Genomic DNA, 18,891 nt, shown 5'->3' with positions numbered 1-18,891 from the left:
TGCCAGATAGGAAAGCTACTGTGTGACAAATTGGGTGGACAAGTTAATGCAGCTACAATAGAAAAGTGTTGAACATGGGTACATCACAGTTTGTGCATATCGTGCCGTGCAGTTGCATACCGGTCAGAGTGGCCATGATGTTCACGTAGAAAGTGCTAACAATGGGGACACAAGCTTCAGAACTGGACTGCGGGTGGATGAATCACGGTTCGTGGTAATACATGATTCACTATGGGAAGAGGTCATAGTGGAAGCAGTGGGACACTCATTCTCTGAATCCCTCCTCCCTCTCACAGATATAAGTTCCTTACACAATGTGGATGACGCTGCTGCTCTATATAACACCACAATAGCTGTAGCTTTGGAATCTGCTGCCCCACTTACACATACCAAAGCTCGCAAAATCAACAGACAGCCCTGGCACACCAGCCTGACCAAAGAACTGAGGCGAGCTTCCAGGGCTGCTGAGCGCAGATGGAAAAGATCCCACTCCAACGAGCACTTCATCGCATTCAAACAGTCTCTCACTACTTTCAAGACCACACTCGCCACAGCTAAACAAACCTACTTCTCATCTCTCATATCCTCCCTGTCTCACAACCCTAAACAGTTATTCAACACCTTCAATTCTCTCCTCCATCCCCTAGCACCTCCTCCCTCCCCACTCATCTCAGCTGAAGACTTTGCCTCATTTTTCAAGCAGAAGATTGATAACATCAGAGACAGTTTTAGTCAACAACCCCCAGAGCCCTTCCTCCCGACTTCCCAGCCCTCCACCTCCAAAACCAACTTCTCCACCATTACAGAAGATCGACTCTCCACTCTACTCTCAAGATCACATCTCACCACCTGTGCACTTGACCCGATCCCATCCCACTTCATCCCAAACCTCACCACAGTCTTCATCCCAACCCTAACCCATCTCTTCAACCTATCACTAACAACTGGTGTTTTCCCCTCAAGCTTTAAACATGCCTCCATCACTCCTATCCTCAAAAAGCCCTCTCTTGACCCATCCTCTGTATCTAGCTATCGCCCTATATCACTTCTCCCCTATGCCTCCAAGCTACTGGAACAACACGTCTACCTTGAACTGTCCTCCCATCTCTCTTCTTGCTCCCTCTTCGACCGCTTACAATCTGGCTTCCGGTCACACCACTCCACTGAAACTGCCCTTACTAAGGTCACCAATGACCTCTTAACCGCCAAGAGCAAGCGACACTACTCTGTCCTCCTGAACCTGTCGGCTGCCTTTGACACAGTGGACCATTCCCTATTATTACAGACCCTTTCATCCCTTGGCATCACAGACTTGGCCCTATCCTGGATTTCATCATACCTAACAGACCGGACATTCAGCGTCTCCCACTCACACACCACCTCCTCACCTCGCCCCCTATCTGTCGGAGTCCCACAAGGTTCAGTCCTAGGACCCCTGCTCTTCTCCCTTTACACCTTTGGCCTGGGACAGCTCATAGAATCTCATGGCTTTCAGTATCATCTCTATGCTGATGACACACAGATCTACATCTCTGGACCAGATATCACCTCCCTACTAACCAGAATCCCTCAATATCTGTCCACTATTTCATCCTTCTCCACTAGATTTCTGAAACTTAACATGGACAAAACAGAATTCATCATCTTTCCCCCATCTCACGTGACCCCCCAAACAAACCTATCCATTACAGTAAATGGCTGCCCACTCTCCCCAGTCCCACAAGCTCGCTGCCTCGGGGTAATCCTTGACGCTGATCTCTCCTTCAAACCACATATCCAAGCCCTTTCCACTTCCTGCCGACTTCAACTCAAAAATATTTCACGAATCCGTTCATTTCTCAACCAAAAATCTGCAAAAACCGTAGTCCATGCCCTCATCATCTCTCGCCTTGACTACTGCAACCTCCTGCTCTGTGGCCTCCCCTCGAACACTCTCGCACCCCTCCAATCTATTCTAAACTCTGCTGCCCGACTAATCCACCTGTCCCCCCGCTATTCCCCAGCTTCTCCCCTCTGTCAATCCCTTCACTGGCTCCCCACTGCCCAGAGACTCCAGTACAAAACCCTAACCATGACATACAAAGCCATCCACAACCTGTCTCCTCCATACATCTGTGACCTCGTCTCCCGGTACTTTCCTGCACGCAACCTCCGATCCTCACAAGATCTCCTTCTCTACTTCCCTCTTATCTCCTCTTCCCACAATCGCATACAAGATTCATCCCCCTACTCTGGAACTCTCTACCACAACATATCAGACTCTCACCTACCATCGAAACCTTCAAAAAGAGCCTGAAGACCCACCTCTTCCGACAAGCCTATAACCTGCAGTAACCACCGATCGACCAAACCGCTGTATGACCAGCTCTACCCTCGCCTACTGTATTCTCACCCATCCCTTGTAGATTGTGAGCCTTCACGGGCAGGGTCCTCTCTCCTCCTGTACCAGTTATGACTTGTATTGTTTAACATTATTGTACTTGCTTTTATTACGTATACCCCTCCTTACATGTAAAGCGCCATGGAATAAATGGCGCTATAACAATAAATAATAATAATAATAATAAATATTCTGCTGGTCGACCTTGGTTCCTTGATTCATGTGAATATTATTTTGATACATGCCACCTACCTAACAATTGCTGCAGTCTAAGTAGGTCTCTCCCACCAGGATAATGCATACTGTCACACTGCAAAGTTTGCTCACAAATACAGTAAAGGGAATCTTTCACCAGGTTTTTACTACCTCATCTGGGAGCAGCAGAAACTCTGATTCCAACAATGTGTCACTTTCTGGGCTGCTGGCTGCAGTTTTGATAAAATCCTTGTTTTATCTGCTGCATTATCTGCCAGTCCTTTTACTGCTGAGATCTGTATAACCCCACCCACACCACTAATTGGCAGCTTTCTGTGTACACTGTGCATAGGCAGAAAGCTGTGAATTAGTGGTGGTAGTAAGATAAAGAGCTCATGAATATGGAGGACGACATGGCATCAGGTTTATTGGTCAGCAAACATAAAATCCTACTAATAAAACAGTGATTTTATCAAAACTGCATCAAGAAGAGCAGTAAGTGACATATCACTGGAATTACTGTTTTTGCCCTTACATCATTCTGCTCTCAGATTAAATGCCAAAAACTTTGTGACTGAGTCCCTTTAAAAAACATGACTAAGAGTTCAAGGTGTGAACTTAGCTGCAGAACTCAATTCAATTGAAGATCGGTGAGACGTACTGGAAAAAAGTTTGATCCATGGAGGTGCCACCTCACAACTCAAAAAGGTTATTCCAAGTTGTCACCTATCCTCTGACAACTTGCAGATTGCTTATGATCTATCTAACAGGGCATTACAAAGACCCATTCTTGGAATCTCTGGGGGTTTCCAGCAGTTGCATCCCCACAAACTGCAAGTTATTTACCATCACTGCTGATCTTCATGAGAATCTGTCTCCAGAGCTTATTTTACATGAAGGTGGACCAGTGTGATGTGTAATGGCCACTCTCTGCTCTCCTAATCTCACTGCTGAGCTGTGTGTGATTATACCAAACACATCTGCAGGTTCCTCTCAGCTTCCATCTCACAGGCAGACAGTGGTGTAACAGAGTTACAATACAGCAGAGGAGTGGGAGCTGCAGCTACTAACATGTTTGTTATGAGACAAAGTTCAGTAGTAATATACTGTGTTAGATACTTGTCTCACACTGGTAACTCCTCCTTACATTTATAATAACCCCTGGAGACAGATTCTCATGCAGATCAGTGTCCGGCTCACAGTCCTGAACAGCTCACTTGCATATAGGGATGATGCAAAATGTTGCGTACCCTGTATGGCAGCACATTGGGCTCCACATGTCTGTATCATTTTCTTGTAGCTCTTCTGTGTGCCACCAAAAAATGTTCTAAAATAATACAAATTAAAGTAGCAAACTCTCTTTTTTCATATCTGCCAAACTGCCTATACAATAGAAAAACATGAGGTGTATTCAAAATAGTTCTATGTATACAGATTTTAATTCCGCATCTTGCTTCCCTTTGTGCCTCCATATATGTAATTAATGTTTTTTAGTAAATTATGTAACACTCTGAAATATAAAGCAACAAGTGGCATTAAAAAGTCATTCTTCTCAAATCATCTAAAAATGGAAAACCCTCCCACAGGAAGAAGCTACTGAGAAATGGGCATACTACTCCACCTGCTTCGACACGTTCTCAGCCTCGATGCAGAGTCGCCATAGCCTGCAGTGTATCCCAAAGGAAAGCTATCTGTCTGATTTACCAATTGTATACGTCCGAATCCCATTTTGCTGTGGGGTTCGGCCGTAAGCCCGACGGGACCAAAAAAACGTGCAGAGAAGCACAAGGTGGAAGCACCCTAAGATAAAATATGTTATGAGTTTAGTTCAGCTACAAATGGTTAGAATATACATAATGACTAATGCAGACAGCAAAGGGAGGTATGCTATTCATCTGAATAGGAGCTGATCTGCTGTTCCAGGATCAGCCACTAAGCAAAACAATGGCGCCGTGGAGCTCCACTCCGTACACACTTTTTAAGTCAATCTGCTGCTGAAGCTGGTAACAGCTGATGGCTGGGTGTGAAGGATGTGTACCCCCCCCCCCACCCCCGATCACAAATACATCACTAAGGATAGTTCATCAGCAGCACAGTAGTGGAAAACACCTCTAAGGAACAGCATAATAGCAATTCCATAAGAAATTCTTTTTTCATACTCCTGCAGTTTAGCCCCTTTCAAGTGCATGATAACCTGCCGGACAAATACAGTCCATGAGCAGGAGCAGCAATTTTTTTTATTCCATACTTAAATCTCATGCAATTAAACTCCTTTACTGGAATAAAAATAGAGACTTTTTTCTAATTTCTGTCATTTCTACGTCCCTCGTGTTTTACAATACATAATTTCATTTCTGTGTCCCTCTTGTCCTGTACAATCCTTAATCTGCCATTTCTTTGCCCTCGTCTTGCAATCCATAATCTGTAATTTCTGCATCCCTCCTGTCCTACGATCAATAATTTGTCATTTCTGCTTTTCTCCTTTCCTACAATCCATAATATCTATTATTGCTGCGTTCCTCCTCTTGTCCTACAATCTATAATCTGTCATTTCTTTGCCCTTGTGTCCTACAATCCAAAATCTGCAATTTCTGCATCCCTCCTGTTTTACAATCCACAATCTGTAATTTCTGCGTCCTCTTGTCCTGCAATCCATAATCTGTTTTTTTAGCCTCCATCCTGTTTTATAATCCATAATCTGTAATTTCTCCGTCCCTCCTGTCCTACAATCCATAATCTGTAATTTCAGCATCCCTCCTGTCCTAAAACACATAATCTGTAATTTCTTTGCCCTTTTGTCCTACAATCCATAATCTGTAATTTCTGCATCCCTCCTGTCCTACAATCCATAATCTGTAATTTCTGCATCCCTCCTGTCCAAAAATCCATAATCTGTAATTTCAGCATCCCTCCTGTCCTACAATCCATAATCTGTAATTTCTTCTCTCGTCCTACAATCCATAATCTGTCATTTCTGCCTCCCTCCTGTCCTACAATGCATAATCTGTCATTTCTGCTTCCCTCCTGTCCTACAGTCCATAATTTCTGTCATTACTGCGTCCCCCTTGTCCTACAATCCATAGTGTCTTTTCTGCGCCCTCCTGCCCCACCATCCATAATCTGTCATTTCTGCTTCCCTCCTGTTCTACAATCCATAATCTGCCATTTTTTCACCCTCTTGTCCTACAATCCATAATCTGTCATTTCTGCATCCCTCCTGTCCTACGATCAATAATTTGTCATTTCTGCTTTCCTCCTTTCCTACAATCCATAATATCTATTATTGCTGCGTTCCTCTTGTCCTACAATCCATAATCTGTCATTTCTTTGCCCTTCTGTCCTACAATCCAAAATCTGCAATTTCTGCATCCCTCCTGTTTTACAATCCACAATCTGTAATTTCTGCGTCCTCTTGTCCTGCAATCCATAATCTGTTTTTTTGGCCTCCATCCTGTTTTATAATCCATAATCTGTGATATCTCCGTCCCTCCTGTCCTACAATCCATAATCTGTAATTTCAGCATCCCTCCTGTCCTAAAACACATAATCTGATCTGCAATTTCTTTGCCCTTTTGTCCTACAGTCCATAATCTGTAATTTCTGCATCCTCTTGTCCTGCAATCCATAATCAGTTTTTTTGGCCTCCATCCTGTATTATAATCCATAATATGTAATTTCTGCATACCTCCTGTCCTAAAATCCATAATCTGTAATTTCAGCATCCCTCCTGACCTAAAATCCATAATCTGTAATTTCTTCGCTCTCTTGTCCTACAATCCATAATCTATCTTTTCTTTGCCCTCTTGTGCTACAATCCATAATCAGTTATTTCTGCATTCTTCCTGTCCTTTAATCCATAATCTGTCATTTCTGCATCACTCCGGTCCTACAATCCATAATCTGTCTTTTCTGCGTCCCTCCTGTCCTGCAATCCATAATCTGTCTTTTCTGCGTCCCTCCTGTCCTGCAATCCATAATCTGCCTTTTCTGATTCCCTCCTGACCTACAATCCATAATCTCTGTCATTTCTGCCTCCCTCCTGTCCTACAATCTATAATCTGTCTTTTCTGCCTCCCTCCTGTCCTACAATCTATAATCTGTCTTTTCTGCCTCCCTCCTGTCCTACAGTCCATAATCTGTCTTTTCTGCCTCCCTCCTGTCCTACAGTCCATAATCTGTAATTTCTGCATCCCTCCTGTCCTACAATCTATAATCTGTCATTTCTGTGTCACTCCCATCCTACAATCCACAATCTGTCTTTTCTTCGCCCTCTTGTTTTACAATCCATAATCTGTCATTTCTGCATCACTCCGGTCCTACAATCCATAATCGGGTGATTCCATGGTAACTTACGTTACATTCACAAGCCAAAAATTAAGTTAATATTGGCTACAGACTGTTCTTTGAAGGCAGGCACAAAAATGAGTGAATATTGTACATTAAACTATTCTCAATAGATTTCAACACAGTTTGATTTTTCGACACTACAAATTAAATACAAAATACAGTGTTATTATTTGGTAACTTACGTTACACAAAAAGGAAAGGCAATTGTCCATATCATGAGACTGCCAAATTTTCTGTTCTGGTAAACAGGGGAGAAGCACTATTTTTATTGTATTAAAACACCATAGTCCAAGCAACTTCAACAAATTTAAAGTTAAATGCAACAGTTTTTATTACAAGAAATGTAGGTAACTTACGTTACAACACAATATACTAACTTACGTTACAAAACAAAGAATGTGTTCAACTTTGTCAGTGTTCATATTTGAGAAGGCAAACTGATTTTATTTAGACAAAACATAGGCTGCATGTGAATCCATTGGTGTGAACTACATATGTAGACTAAAATTTAGTATAAAAATGTAATCAATCAATATTCATACTTCAGGTCAACATTTTTGCAGAGTGGAAATTTTGATTACAAAATACGAGCGTTGATCGATTACATCATGTAGACTAAATTTTCATCTAGGCCTACATACTGTATGTTGTCCAGTCCAATGAATTCAGACACAGCTAAGGCCTCTTTCACACTTCAGTTTTTTGCATCAGTCAAAATCCACCAAAAGGACGGATGCTGGATCCGTTTTAGAACTGATGACAACGGATGCCACCCATCCGTTTTTCTGACGGATCCGCAAAATGAAGAATCGCAGCCGAGAGAGAGAGTTTTTTCTTTCTCCGGCACCCAGAAAGAATTTCGGGTTAAATAAGTGTCTGGAGGATCCGCCAGAAAAAAAAACGTTGCAAGCTCCGTTTTGAAATCTTTGAGGATGGTGACGGACAGCAACTTTTGGCGGATCCTCAAAAAAAACGGATGCAACGGACAGCAATCCGTCACAATCCGCCATTAATGCAAGTCAATGGGGAAAAAAAACGGATCCTCAAAAGAAAATTGCGGATCCGTTTTTGTCAAAACCTGGCGGATTGTGACTGATTGTAAAAAACTGAAGTGTGAAAGAGGCCTAAGGAAGAACTTCAAGAAGGATGGAAATTTGTGCTCACTGCTCATTTAACTTCCTGGCTAACCAAAAACTTCCCAAATGTCCCTAGAACCCATTTTCAGGGGAAGATCAACCTTTCTTAAAATTTGACAGACATCATAATAAGTTTCATCATCTTTAGATGGATATTTCCAGGTATTTTTATTCTTGCCATAGAGTTCCATGGTGATAACTTTCATCTCATTGCATGCAACCTCAGTAACCACTCCACGATACTTTCCGCCATCATGCATTACTTCAACCCAGCCATCAACTTTGTATTCAATATCAGGGTACTTGCAGTTATTAGCATTGTAGTAGACCATGGCTTTAGTGGTTCTAAAGCCAAAAATTTTGCCTGCAAAATACCCTATGGCATGAAATTTGGAAATATAATATATTATAATACAATATATAGAAATGTATATAATATAAATATATAATATACATAAATATAATATATTATAAAGTATAATAATACTGATAATATAAAGTAAAATGAACATCAAAATTATGATAGTATTTATTTAAAAAAAGCTGACTGTAAGTGTTGTCCAAAAATTGAAAGGCAGGTAACTTACATTGAAAAGGTGAAGTAACTTGCGTTACAAAGCTGATGGTAACTTACCGTATATACTTGTGTGTGTATAAGCCAAGATTTTCAGCCCATTTTTTGGGGATGAAAGTCCCCCTTTCGGCTTATACGTGAGTCATATACCGGGGGTCGGCGGGGGAGGGGAAGCAGGGGTGTCAGATCATACTGACCCACCTGGCGCGTTTTCTGCAGCCCCCCCGCTTCTCCCACGGTCTCAGGGGCACCCTCCCTCAGCGGTCACATGGTACCGCTCATTAAAGTCATGAATATGCGCATATTCATGACTTTAATGAGCGGTACCACGTAACCGCTGGAGGAAGGAATAGCTGCCAGAGAACGTGGGAGAAGCGGGGCTGCAGAGACCGCGGAAGGAGGGGGTAAGCATATGCGATATTCTCCTGTCCCCAGTCCACCACTGCGGCCGCTCTGTCCTCCGCATCCTCTGGCTGTGATGTTCAGGTCACAGTCACTGAAAGAGGGACCCGGAAGACAGAGCGGCGCACAGCAATGGACCAGGGACAGGTGAATATCACCAGTCCCGGGGTCCTGAGCCAGCGGTGGCACCAGCACTTGTCCCCAATAGCGCGCCAGTTTCCCCGCCTGCTCAGGACACCGGCACCTGGCCCCCAACGACAAGAGGTGAGTATGTCATTTTTTTTATTTGCAGCAGCAGCATATGGGGCATAATCTATGGAGAATCTTATGGGGCAGCATATGGGGGCATAATGTATGGAGCATCTTATGGGGGCATAATCTATGGAGCAGCATATGGCGGCATAATCTATGGAGCATCTTATGGGGGGCATAATATATGGAGCATCTTATGGGGGCATAATCTATGGAGCATCTTATGGGGGCACAATCTATGGAACATCTTATGGGGCATATTCTATGGAGCATCTTATGGGGCATATTCTATGGAGCATCATATGGGGGCATAATGTATGGAGCATCTTATGGGGGCATAATGTATGGAGCAGCATATGGGGGCATAATCTATGGAGCATCTCATGGGGCAGCATATGGGGCATAATCTATGGAGCATCTTATGGGGGCATAAGGTATGGAGCATCTTATGGGGGCATAATCTATGGAGCATCTTATGGGGGCATAATCTATGGAGCATATTCTATGGAGAATCTTATGGGGCAGCATATGGGGCATAATCTACGGAGCATCTTATCTTATGGGGCCATAACCTTTATGGAGCAGCATATGGGGCATATTATTCTATGGAGCATCTTATGGGGCCATTATTAACCTTTTTTCATCATTATATGGGGTGTTTTTTATATGGAGCATCTTATGGGGCCCATCATGAACTGTATGGAACATTATATGGGGCTTCTGATTCAATATGGATATTCAAAAACATTTAACCTACTGATGTCTCAAATAATTTTACTTAATTTTACTTTTATTGGTATCTATTTTTATTTTTGAAATTTACCAGTAGCTGCTGCATTTTCCACCCTAGGCTTATACACGAGTCAAAATTAGGGGGGACAGCTTATACTCAAATATATACGGTATGTTACAATAAGTTTACAACATAAAGAAACTGTGAAACTTTTAGCAGCAACATGAAATTTACTGAATAGTTAATAGATTATGCAATATAAGAACTCTGCAAATTACAACTTAATTTTTGCTTACAATCCTACAAAAACGTTTTATCTTTTTGGTAACTTACGTTACTGAGAAAATGTCTACAATGGATATGTGCAAAATTTCTGGTAAACAATAATCTTATAGAACCAAAGATATTATAGTATTTTGGTTTCCTGACAGTACTTCTTTTATATTTACTGAACTTAAGTTATGCATGTTGCTAGTTAATAGTAATCCACTTATCAATACAGCCTGTTACTGTACGATTCCAGTAAGAACAGTAGGTGTTCACATGCAACCCTCTGCCATTTTGGAAATATATGGAATTTGAAAGAAACAGTGTTGCCACCTTATGCTATGTGTAATGAAGTACCAATTTACAAAAAAATAAAAATTTCCAAAATATTTGAAAATTTTGAAAATATTCCTTCTCAGCATGGAACCGCCCAATCTGTCTTTTCTTCGCCCTCTTGTCCTACAATCCCTAATCAGTCATTTCGGCGTCACTCCGGTCCTACAATCCATAATATGTCATTTCTGCGTCCCTCCGGTCCTACAATCCATAATATGTCATTTCTGCGTCACTCCGGTCCTACAATCCATAATATGCCATAATATGTCATTTCTCCGTCCCTCCGGTCCTACAATCCATAATCAATTATTTCTGCATCCCTCCGGTCCTACCTACAATCCATAATCTGTAATTTCTGCGTCACTCCGGTCCTACAATCCATAATCAATCATTTCTGCCTCTCTCCAGTCCTACAATCCATAATCAGTTATTTCTGCATCCCTCCTGTCCTACAATCCATAATCTGCAATTTCTGCGTCACTCCGGTCCTACAATCCGTAATCTGTAATTTCTGCGTCACTCCGGTCCTACAATCCATAATCAGTTATTTCTGCGTCACTCCGGTCCTACAATCCGTAATCTGTAATTTCTGCGTCACTCCGGTCCTACAATCCATAATCAGTTATTTCTGCGTCACTCCGGTCCTACAATCCATAATCAATAATTTCTGCCTCTCTCCAGTCCTACAATCCATAATCAGTTATTTCTGCATCCCTCCTGTCCTACAATCCATAATCTGTCATTTCTGCGTCACTCCGGTCCTACAATCCGTAATCTGTCATTTCTGCGTCACTCCGGTCCTACAATCCATAATCTGTAATTTCTGCGTCACTCCGGTCCTACAATCCATAATCAATCATTTCTGCGTCACTCCGGTCCTACAATCCATAATCAGTCTTTTCTTTGCCCTCCTGTCCTAAAATCCATAATCTCAGTCCCATACACAACCGGCTGTAGCTTGCTGATGAGAACTCCTGTGCCGTCTTACAATGGCCTCATTCCATTAGTAATATATTAGGCTATTGCTGGCTATGCACTTTGCTAATCCATTATGTAAAGTACCTCTACACCGGAGAAGCTTGAGAAATGGCTCCTATATTGTATTCTCCCATCTAAAGTGCACTGCCATGTTAAAATGATGCATACACTACAGGCTGGTGGCCGACCCAAACTGGCGGATCAGCAGCTATTTATATGAGCCAACAAGAGAAGTTGCCACAGCGATCAATGATCCCCATCACAGCCGCGTTTTTATGTCCCGTACAATCAATATAACTAGAAATGAAAAAAAGGCGGTAGTACGTCACTCATTATAATCAGTGTGTGAGATTGCCTCTATTGCCAGCAGCTTACTACTATGGAGACGGTCCATCACTGACTCGCAACTCTCCATAGCAACATAGCGAGATGGAGATACCTCATTACTAAGACATTAACATTATCAAAGACATCCAAGTTTCCCGAAGCTGTCAGCATTCCTCTTATCTCATGTGGAAATAAAGAAATCCCATAAACCATCCGTAATCAACACAAATCCTATGAACGTTCGTCTGTAACTTCACAAAGTATATGGGACCGTCTCGGTAACATTAACACACCTTATGTAGGAGATGCCAAGGGTCTCCGAGCTGTGGTGGGAGACCCAGACGGGGGCAATGCTGAAGGCCCTGGCAGATATGAGGCAAGGCAGCATGTTACCGTCAGGATGGCCAGCTTGACTTATGGACAGACAATATTCTTTACGGACACATAATCGTAATTGTGATAAGACACCAGCTGCATTCACCGCAAACTGGGTGACAGTCAATATCATTGGTATCAATCTCTTCAGCTTCAAAACAAAACCACGGACTCCATACAAGACAAATGAGTAAGGGTGGGCAAAAGAATGCCAGATCTGCCCTCACTTTACGACCGGCAGGACCTCCAGCCCTAGGGGCCCCAATTGGTCCTAAGGATGATAAGAATGCCGCAGACATGTAGCACTGCGTTCTGGTGCCTACGGCCTACATGACGCCCTACGCAGGCTTGATAAAAGTCATGTGAGGCCGAATGTTCTCATTCATGACACTTAGCTCAGACTTCTTTAGTGCTGAGATGTTTCCGCATTATTGAATGATTTCACTACATGGATATTAGGAATCAATTATTCCCTCAGACATATATATTTGTGCAAGTTAAAGCCGGCGCTCCACAATAGTCAGTCGCAGCATGCTGCCGTACAGGTTACACTGGCAGTGATGAAACTGTTGTTATTATATCTCTAGCCGTGTTATTATATAATTGTGTTTGTTGGTTATTAATTCCCTGCATGTTATTATGGTGCTCCGCTCACGACTCTACTTGACAAGTATTACGGCATTTCTAGGTTATTTCATGAAGGAGGTTTCTGTAGGAAGTGCATTGTTGGCCGGAGTAGGAAAAGGAACCTTGTTTTGGAATGTGGCTCTGGTTCCATGCTGAGGCCACTCACTCCCTGTTCCCTTTCCTGCTCATTCTGTCTCCACTCCATGATGTCTCCCTCCTTCTCCTCCTCTCCCCACTGCCTCTGCATTCTTTCATCTTCCTAGTGCTACCCTGCTCGCTCTTCTTACATTTCCGCCTATTGCCCTCCTAATGCACCTTGCAGCCATGTCTAAAATCTGCATCGCAGCCCCTCCTTTGGAGAATCACAGGTGGCCACTGATTTTTTTTTTTATGGGGGTCCGACAATTATGCATCATTGGGTGGATACAGCAATGCCAACAGGTGTCAGTAAAGGATCAGAGAGCTCCTAGCCCCAGCCTGGGGACTTGGATCAGGAGGAGGGAAGCTTCCTATACCTGGAACAGTTCATATGAAGGGCAGGCAGCAATAGAAGGGGGGGCAGGCACAGCAACAGACTACCCAGAAAAAGTGACTGTATAGCTACAACAGCACAGGCAAATGGCTAGAATTCTTGTTGACATGTCACAGCAGGGGGTACAGGGCAACCATGGGCAGCACTCATCTATCAGGAGGACTGACAGCACAGCAGGGATCAGAATACAGGCACTACAGAGATAGCGAAAGGTGGGGGTGATGCAAACAGATCTGGGGAGAAGGGGCAGAAGGTCCTGGGGAGAAGAGGCAGAGGGGCCTGGGGAGAAGAGGCAGAGGGGCCTGGGGAGAAGAGGCAGAGGGGCCTGGGGAGAAGAGGGAGAGGGGCCTGGGGAGAAGAGGGAGAGGGGCCTGGGGAGAAGAGGGAGAGGGTCCTGGGGAGAAGAGGGAGAGGGGCCTGGCGAGAAGAGGCAGAGGGGCCTGGCGAGAAGAGGCAGAGGGGCCTGGCGAGAAGAGGCAGAGGGGCCTGGCGAGAAGAGGCAGAGGGGCCTGGTGAGAAGAGGCAGAGGGTCCTGGGGAGAAGAGGCAGAGGGGCCTGGTGAGAAGAGGCAGAGGGGCCTGGTGAGAAGAGGCAGAGGGGCCTGGGGAGAAGAGGCAGAGGGTCCTGATAAGAAGAGGCACAGGGGCCTGGGGAGAAGAGGCAGAGGGGCCTGGGGAGAAGAGGCAGAGGGGCCTGGGGAGAAGAGGCAGAGGGGCCTGGAGAAAAGAGGCAGAGGGGAAGAGGCAGAGGGCCTGGGAAGAAGAAGCAGAGGGTCCTGGGGAGAAGAGGCAGAGGGTCCTGGTGAGAAGAGGCAGAGGGTCCTGGCGAGAAGAGGCAGAGGGGCCGGGGAAAAGAGGCAGAGGGGAAGAGGCAGAGGGCCTGGGAAGAAGAAGCAGAGGGTCCTGGGGAGAAGAGGCAGAGGGGCCTGGTGAGAAGAGGCAGAGGGTCCTGGGGAGAAGAGGCTGAGGGGCCTGGGGAAAAGAGGCAGAGGGGAGAAGAGGCAGAGGGTCCTGGGGAGAAGAGGCAGAGGGTCCTGGGGAGAAGAGGCAGAGGGTCCTGGGGAGAAGAGGCAGAGGGGCCTGGTGAGAAGAGGCAGAGGGGCCTGGTGAGAAGAGGCAGAGGGGCCTGGTGAGAAGAGGCAGAGGGGCCTGGGGAGAAGAGGCAGAGGGGCCTGGCGAGAAGAGGCAGAGAGGCTTGGCGAGAAGAGGCAGAGAGGTCTGGGGAGAAGAGGCAGAGAGGCCTGGCGAGAAGAGGCAGAGGGGCCTGGCGAGAAGAGGCAGAGGGACCTGACGAGAAGAGGCAAAGGGGCTTGGGGAAAAGAGGCAGAGGGGCCTGGGGAAAAGAGGCAGAGGGGCCTAGGGAGAAGAGGCAGAGGGGCCTGGTTAGAAGAGGCAGAGGGGCCTGGTGAGAAGAGGCAGAGGGGCCTGGTGAGAAGAGGCAGAGAGGCCTGTGAGAAGAGGCAGAGGGTCCTGGTGAGGAGGCAGAGGGTCCTGGCGAGAAGAGGCAGAGGGGCCTGGGGAAAAGAGGCAGAGGGGAAGAGGCAGAGGGCCTGGGAAGAAAAAGCAGAGGGTCCTGGGGAGAAGAGGCAGAGGGTCCTGGGAAGAGGCAGAGGGGCCTGGTGAGAAGAGGCAGAGGGTCCTGGGGAGAAGAGGCAGAGGGGCCGGGGAAAAGAGGCAGAGGGAAAGAGGCAGAGGGCCTGGGAAGAAGAAGCAGAGGGTCCTGGGGAGAAGAGGCAGAGGGGCCTGGTGAGAAGAGGCAGAGGGGCCTGGTGAGAAGAGGCAGAGGGGCCTGGGGAAAAGAGGCAGAGGGGAGAAGAGGCAGAGGGTCCTGGGGAGAAGAGGCAGAGGGTCCTGGGAAGAAGAGGCTGAGGGGCCTGGGAAGAAGAGGCAGAGGGGAGAAGAGGCAGAGGGTCCTGATGAGAAGAGGCAGAGAGGCCTGGGGAGAAGAGGCAGAGGGGCCTGGGGAGAAGAGGCAGAGGGGCCTGGGGAGAAGAGGCAGAGGGGCCTGGGGAGAAGAGGCAGATGGGTCTGGGGAGAAGAGGCACAGGGGCCTGGGGAGAAGAGGCAGAGGGGCCTGGGGAGAAGAGGCAGAGGGTCTTGGTGAGAAGAGGCAGAGGGTCCTGGTGAGAAGAGGCAGAGGGTCCTGGGGAGAAGAGGCAGAGGGGCCTGGGGAGAAGAGGCAAAGGGGCCTGGGGAGAAGAGGCAGAGGGTCCTGATAAGAAGAGGCACAGGGGCCTGGGGAGAAGAGGCAGAGGGGCCTGGGGAGAAGAGGCAGAGGGGCCTGGGGAGAAGAGGCAGAGGGGCCTGGGGAGAAGAGGCAGAGGGGAAGAGGCAGAGGGCCTGGGAAGAAGAAGCAGAGGGTCCTGGGGAGAAGAGGCAGAGGGTCCTGGTGAGAAGAGGCAGAGGGTCCTGGTGAGAAGAGGCAGAGGGTCCTGGGGAGAAGAGGCAGAGGGGCCTGGGGAGAAGAGGCAGAGGGGCCTGGGGAGAAGAGGCAGAGAGGTCTGGGGAGAAGAGGCAGAGAGGCCTGGCGAGAAGAGGCAGAGGGGCCTGGCGAGAAGAGGCAGAGGGACCTGACGAGAAGAGGCAGAGGGGCTTGGGGAAAAGAGGCAGAGGGGCCTGGGGAGAAGAGGCAGAGGGGCCTGGTAAGAAGAGGCACAGGGGCCTGGGGAGAAGAGGCAGAGGGCCTGGGGAGAAGAGGCAGAGGGGCCTGGTAAGAAGAGGCACAGGGGCCTGGGGAGAAGAGGCAGAGGGGCCTGGGGAGAAGAGGCAGAGGAGCCTGGGGAGAAGAGGCAGAGGGGCCTGGTGAGAAGAGGCACAGGGGCCTGGGGAGAAGAGGCAGAGGGCCTGGGGAGAAGAGGCAGAGGGGCCTGGGGAGAAGAGGCAGAGGGGCCTGGGGAGAAGAGGCAGAGGGGCCTGGGGAGAAGAGGCAGAGGGGCCTGGGGAGAAGAGGCAGAGGGGCCTGGGGAGAAGAGGCAGAGGAGCCTGGGGAGAAGAGGCACAGGGGCCTGGGGAGAAGAAGCAGAGGGGCCTGGGGAGAAGAGGCACAGGGGCCTGGGGAGAAGAGGCACAGGGGCCTGGGGAGAAGAGGCAGAGGGGCCTGTGGAGAAGAGGCAGAGGAGCCTGGGGAGAAGAGGCACAGGGGCCTGGGGAGAAGAGGCACAGGGGCCTGGGGAGAAGAGGCACAGGGGCCTGGGGAGAAGAGGCAGAGGGGCCTGGGGAGAAGAGGCAGAGGGGCCTGGGGAGAAGAGGCAGAGGGGCCTGGGGAGAAGAGGCACAGGGGCCTGGGGAGAAGAGGCAGAGGGGCCTGGGGAGAAGAGGCAGAGGGGCCTGGGGAGAAGAGGCACAGGGGCCTGGGGAGAAGAGGCACAGGGGTCTGGGTGCAGCCTCTACCAGGCAGGAAAATTGCATTATACATCAATAGGGAGAAAGTGGGTGTGGGGTGGACAAGCTGGTAAAATACATAAGTGCTAGGAAAAGAACAAGACAAGACAAGGCAGCATGGGGTGTAAGAGGAATGCCAATGATGAGCCTACAGCTAGGTGCCATAAGGAGTGGGGTGAGTCAGGAGGGAAGCAAGGTAGGGGTGCACTGCGAGACGAGGCAGGGCTAGTAAGCACTGCATGCAGATAGCAATTCTAGGCAATGGGCAGGGAAAAACGTTTCCAGGTCTCTTGTACTCACTCCATGGTGCAAGCTCCTGCAACAGCTCGGGGTGATGTGCAGGCGGCAGAGCCTGGTCTGGCCCTCAATGTCTATGTGCTGATGTGAGGAGGGAGGCACCAGCAGGGCAGCATCCTCACTATGTGATCGCTATGTATCCGGCGCCCTCTAGTGGACAAAGAGGCGGCTGCACGCTCGGACACATTTGCATTCACAGTACCTTGAACCAGAGAAACGTCATGGTGGGAAACGTGCAAATCTCGGCGTGTTATTCCAGCCGCCTTCCTTCAAGCAGTATGTGGCCTCCATGCTGTGTCCTTGAAGTAGGCCCCTTGTTTGCTCCAAAACCCCCAGGATTGTTTCCCAATGGTTGTCTTGTGAAGTCTGTACAACTGACAATACTGGAGGCTCCTCCTGTATTTTTGCTGTTATGATCGCTCAGCAATAAAAATTCAAGAAATGAACAGTATTGTATTATCGCCGTAAAGAAATCCTGTGGGGTTACTGGGATCTAAAGTGAAGTAAAACACGGAGCCAATAGTAGCCATACCTGCAACCTAGAGATATGAGGCCCCTGGCCGGCGGCTCTGTAGTGACCCGAGGTCCCAAAGAGATCCAGTGGGTCACAAAGTGAGGCGGAGACGGAAATATCAACACTGCCTTTACTGGAATAGGAAATGAAATTCAAGATTATCTGCCACAGCCTGAGATTCCCCTATTATTTGCACTCAGCCAGGACTGAAACCAACGAGCCAATCCCCAAATCTCCAATGTGTGCGTCTTACACTGAGGTGACAGAAGAAATTCCCCGAACCACTCGGTTACACAAAGTCTTCTGGTGAACTATCGGAGAAGCAGGTGTAAGGGCTCATACTCACTGCGAGCAATCCGAGAAAAAATCGCATAGCACTCGGACCAATGTTATTCAATGTGTGACATCTCACCTGCGATTTTCTTCTCAGCTGAAATCGGACTGAGGGAAAAATCACAGCATGCTGCATATTGCCACGTATCTCGGATGAGACTCATCAATACAAGTCAATGGGTGCGAGAAAAAAATCGCACAGCACTCGCACCATGCGAGTGCTGTCCGATTTTTATGCACCGGTGTCCTTTGAAAAGCTGGCAATTCATGTCCGGCTGTTATAAAATCACGCTGACAGCTCACAAAACATTAGATATATACACATAGAATACATATAGCTAATATATATATATTATGTTAGGCGTCGGGTTCCTGCCTCTGTGTAGGGGAAGTGGACTGACATACAGACCTGTCTGCAGAGGAAGGGTTAATGTACACTGTGCTGGACATGGACTACTGTAAATGAAGGTGGAAGACAGCTAGACAGAGGAGAAGGTTGTTGTAGTACAGGGTTTCTGCCACTACGGGGAGACCAAGGACAGCAGAGGTGTAGGAAGGTGCAGTTTGGCCACAGATGGGAGTAGAGAGCTGAGAGGAAAGGACTGAACATCAGCTTAGGGCTACAAAACCGCACAGTCATGGGGGGCGGGGTTACAAGGACTCTAGGGGGAATTCCCAAGGAGGGGGATGAAAGGAAGACAGAGAGTTCTAAAAGCAGTCAGTCCAGGAGAGGAGGACAAGGAAGAAGCTCCGGAAGGGACTGGCAACATAGACAGGGGGGTGGCCCTGACAAAGAAGCCACAGACAGAGAGAGCCTGGGGTACCACAAGACGGACAGACTCGGACGGGTGAAGCGCTGTGGTGGAAGGCCTAGGGCAGCCACAGTGAAAGAGCCGCAAGGGACGT

The 18,891-nt window shown here is 47.4% G+C and overlaps 1 protein-coding gene across 3 annotated transcripts in view; it reads right to left on the bottom strand.

Moving 5' to 3' along the window:
• PALM (paralemmin) overlaps nt 1-17,273 on the bottom strand; it is a 185,531-nt gene extending 168,258 nt beyond the window's left edge. Inside the window, exon 1 of one of the 3 annotated variants that reach the window (XM_073543379.1) lies at nt 17,142-17,273. In XM_073543379.1, coding sequence (XP_073399480.1) covers nt 17,142-17,146 — 5 coding nt within the window. In that variant the 5' untranslated portion in view covers nt 17,147-17,273. The remainder of the gene's footprint in view (nt 1-17,141) is intronic. The other 2 variants (XM_073543384.1, XM_073543375.1) reach the window with 2 other exon arrangements.
• Nucleotides 17,274-18,891: the final 1,618 nt, after the last annotated feature.

The sequence above is a fragment of the Dendrobates tinctorius genome, unplaced genomic scaffold (assembly GCF_039654945.1).
Source record: "Dendrobates tinctorius isolate UK_male_01 unplaced genomic scaffold, ASM3965494v1 ptg000132l, whole genome shotgun sequence".
In the NCBI taxonomy this organism is placed as follows: Eukaryota; Metazoa; Chordata; class Amphibia; order Anura; family Dendrobatidae; genus Dendrobates; species Dendrobates tinctorius.
Note: the sequence above shows the minus strand (reverse complement) of the source record. Positions and strands in the feature narration are given on the sequence as shown.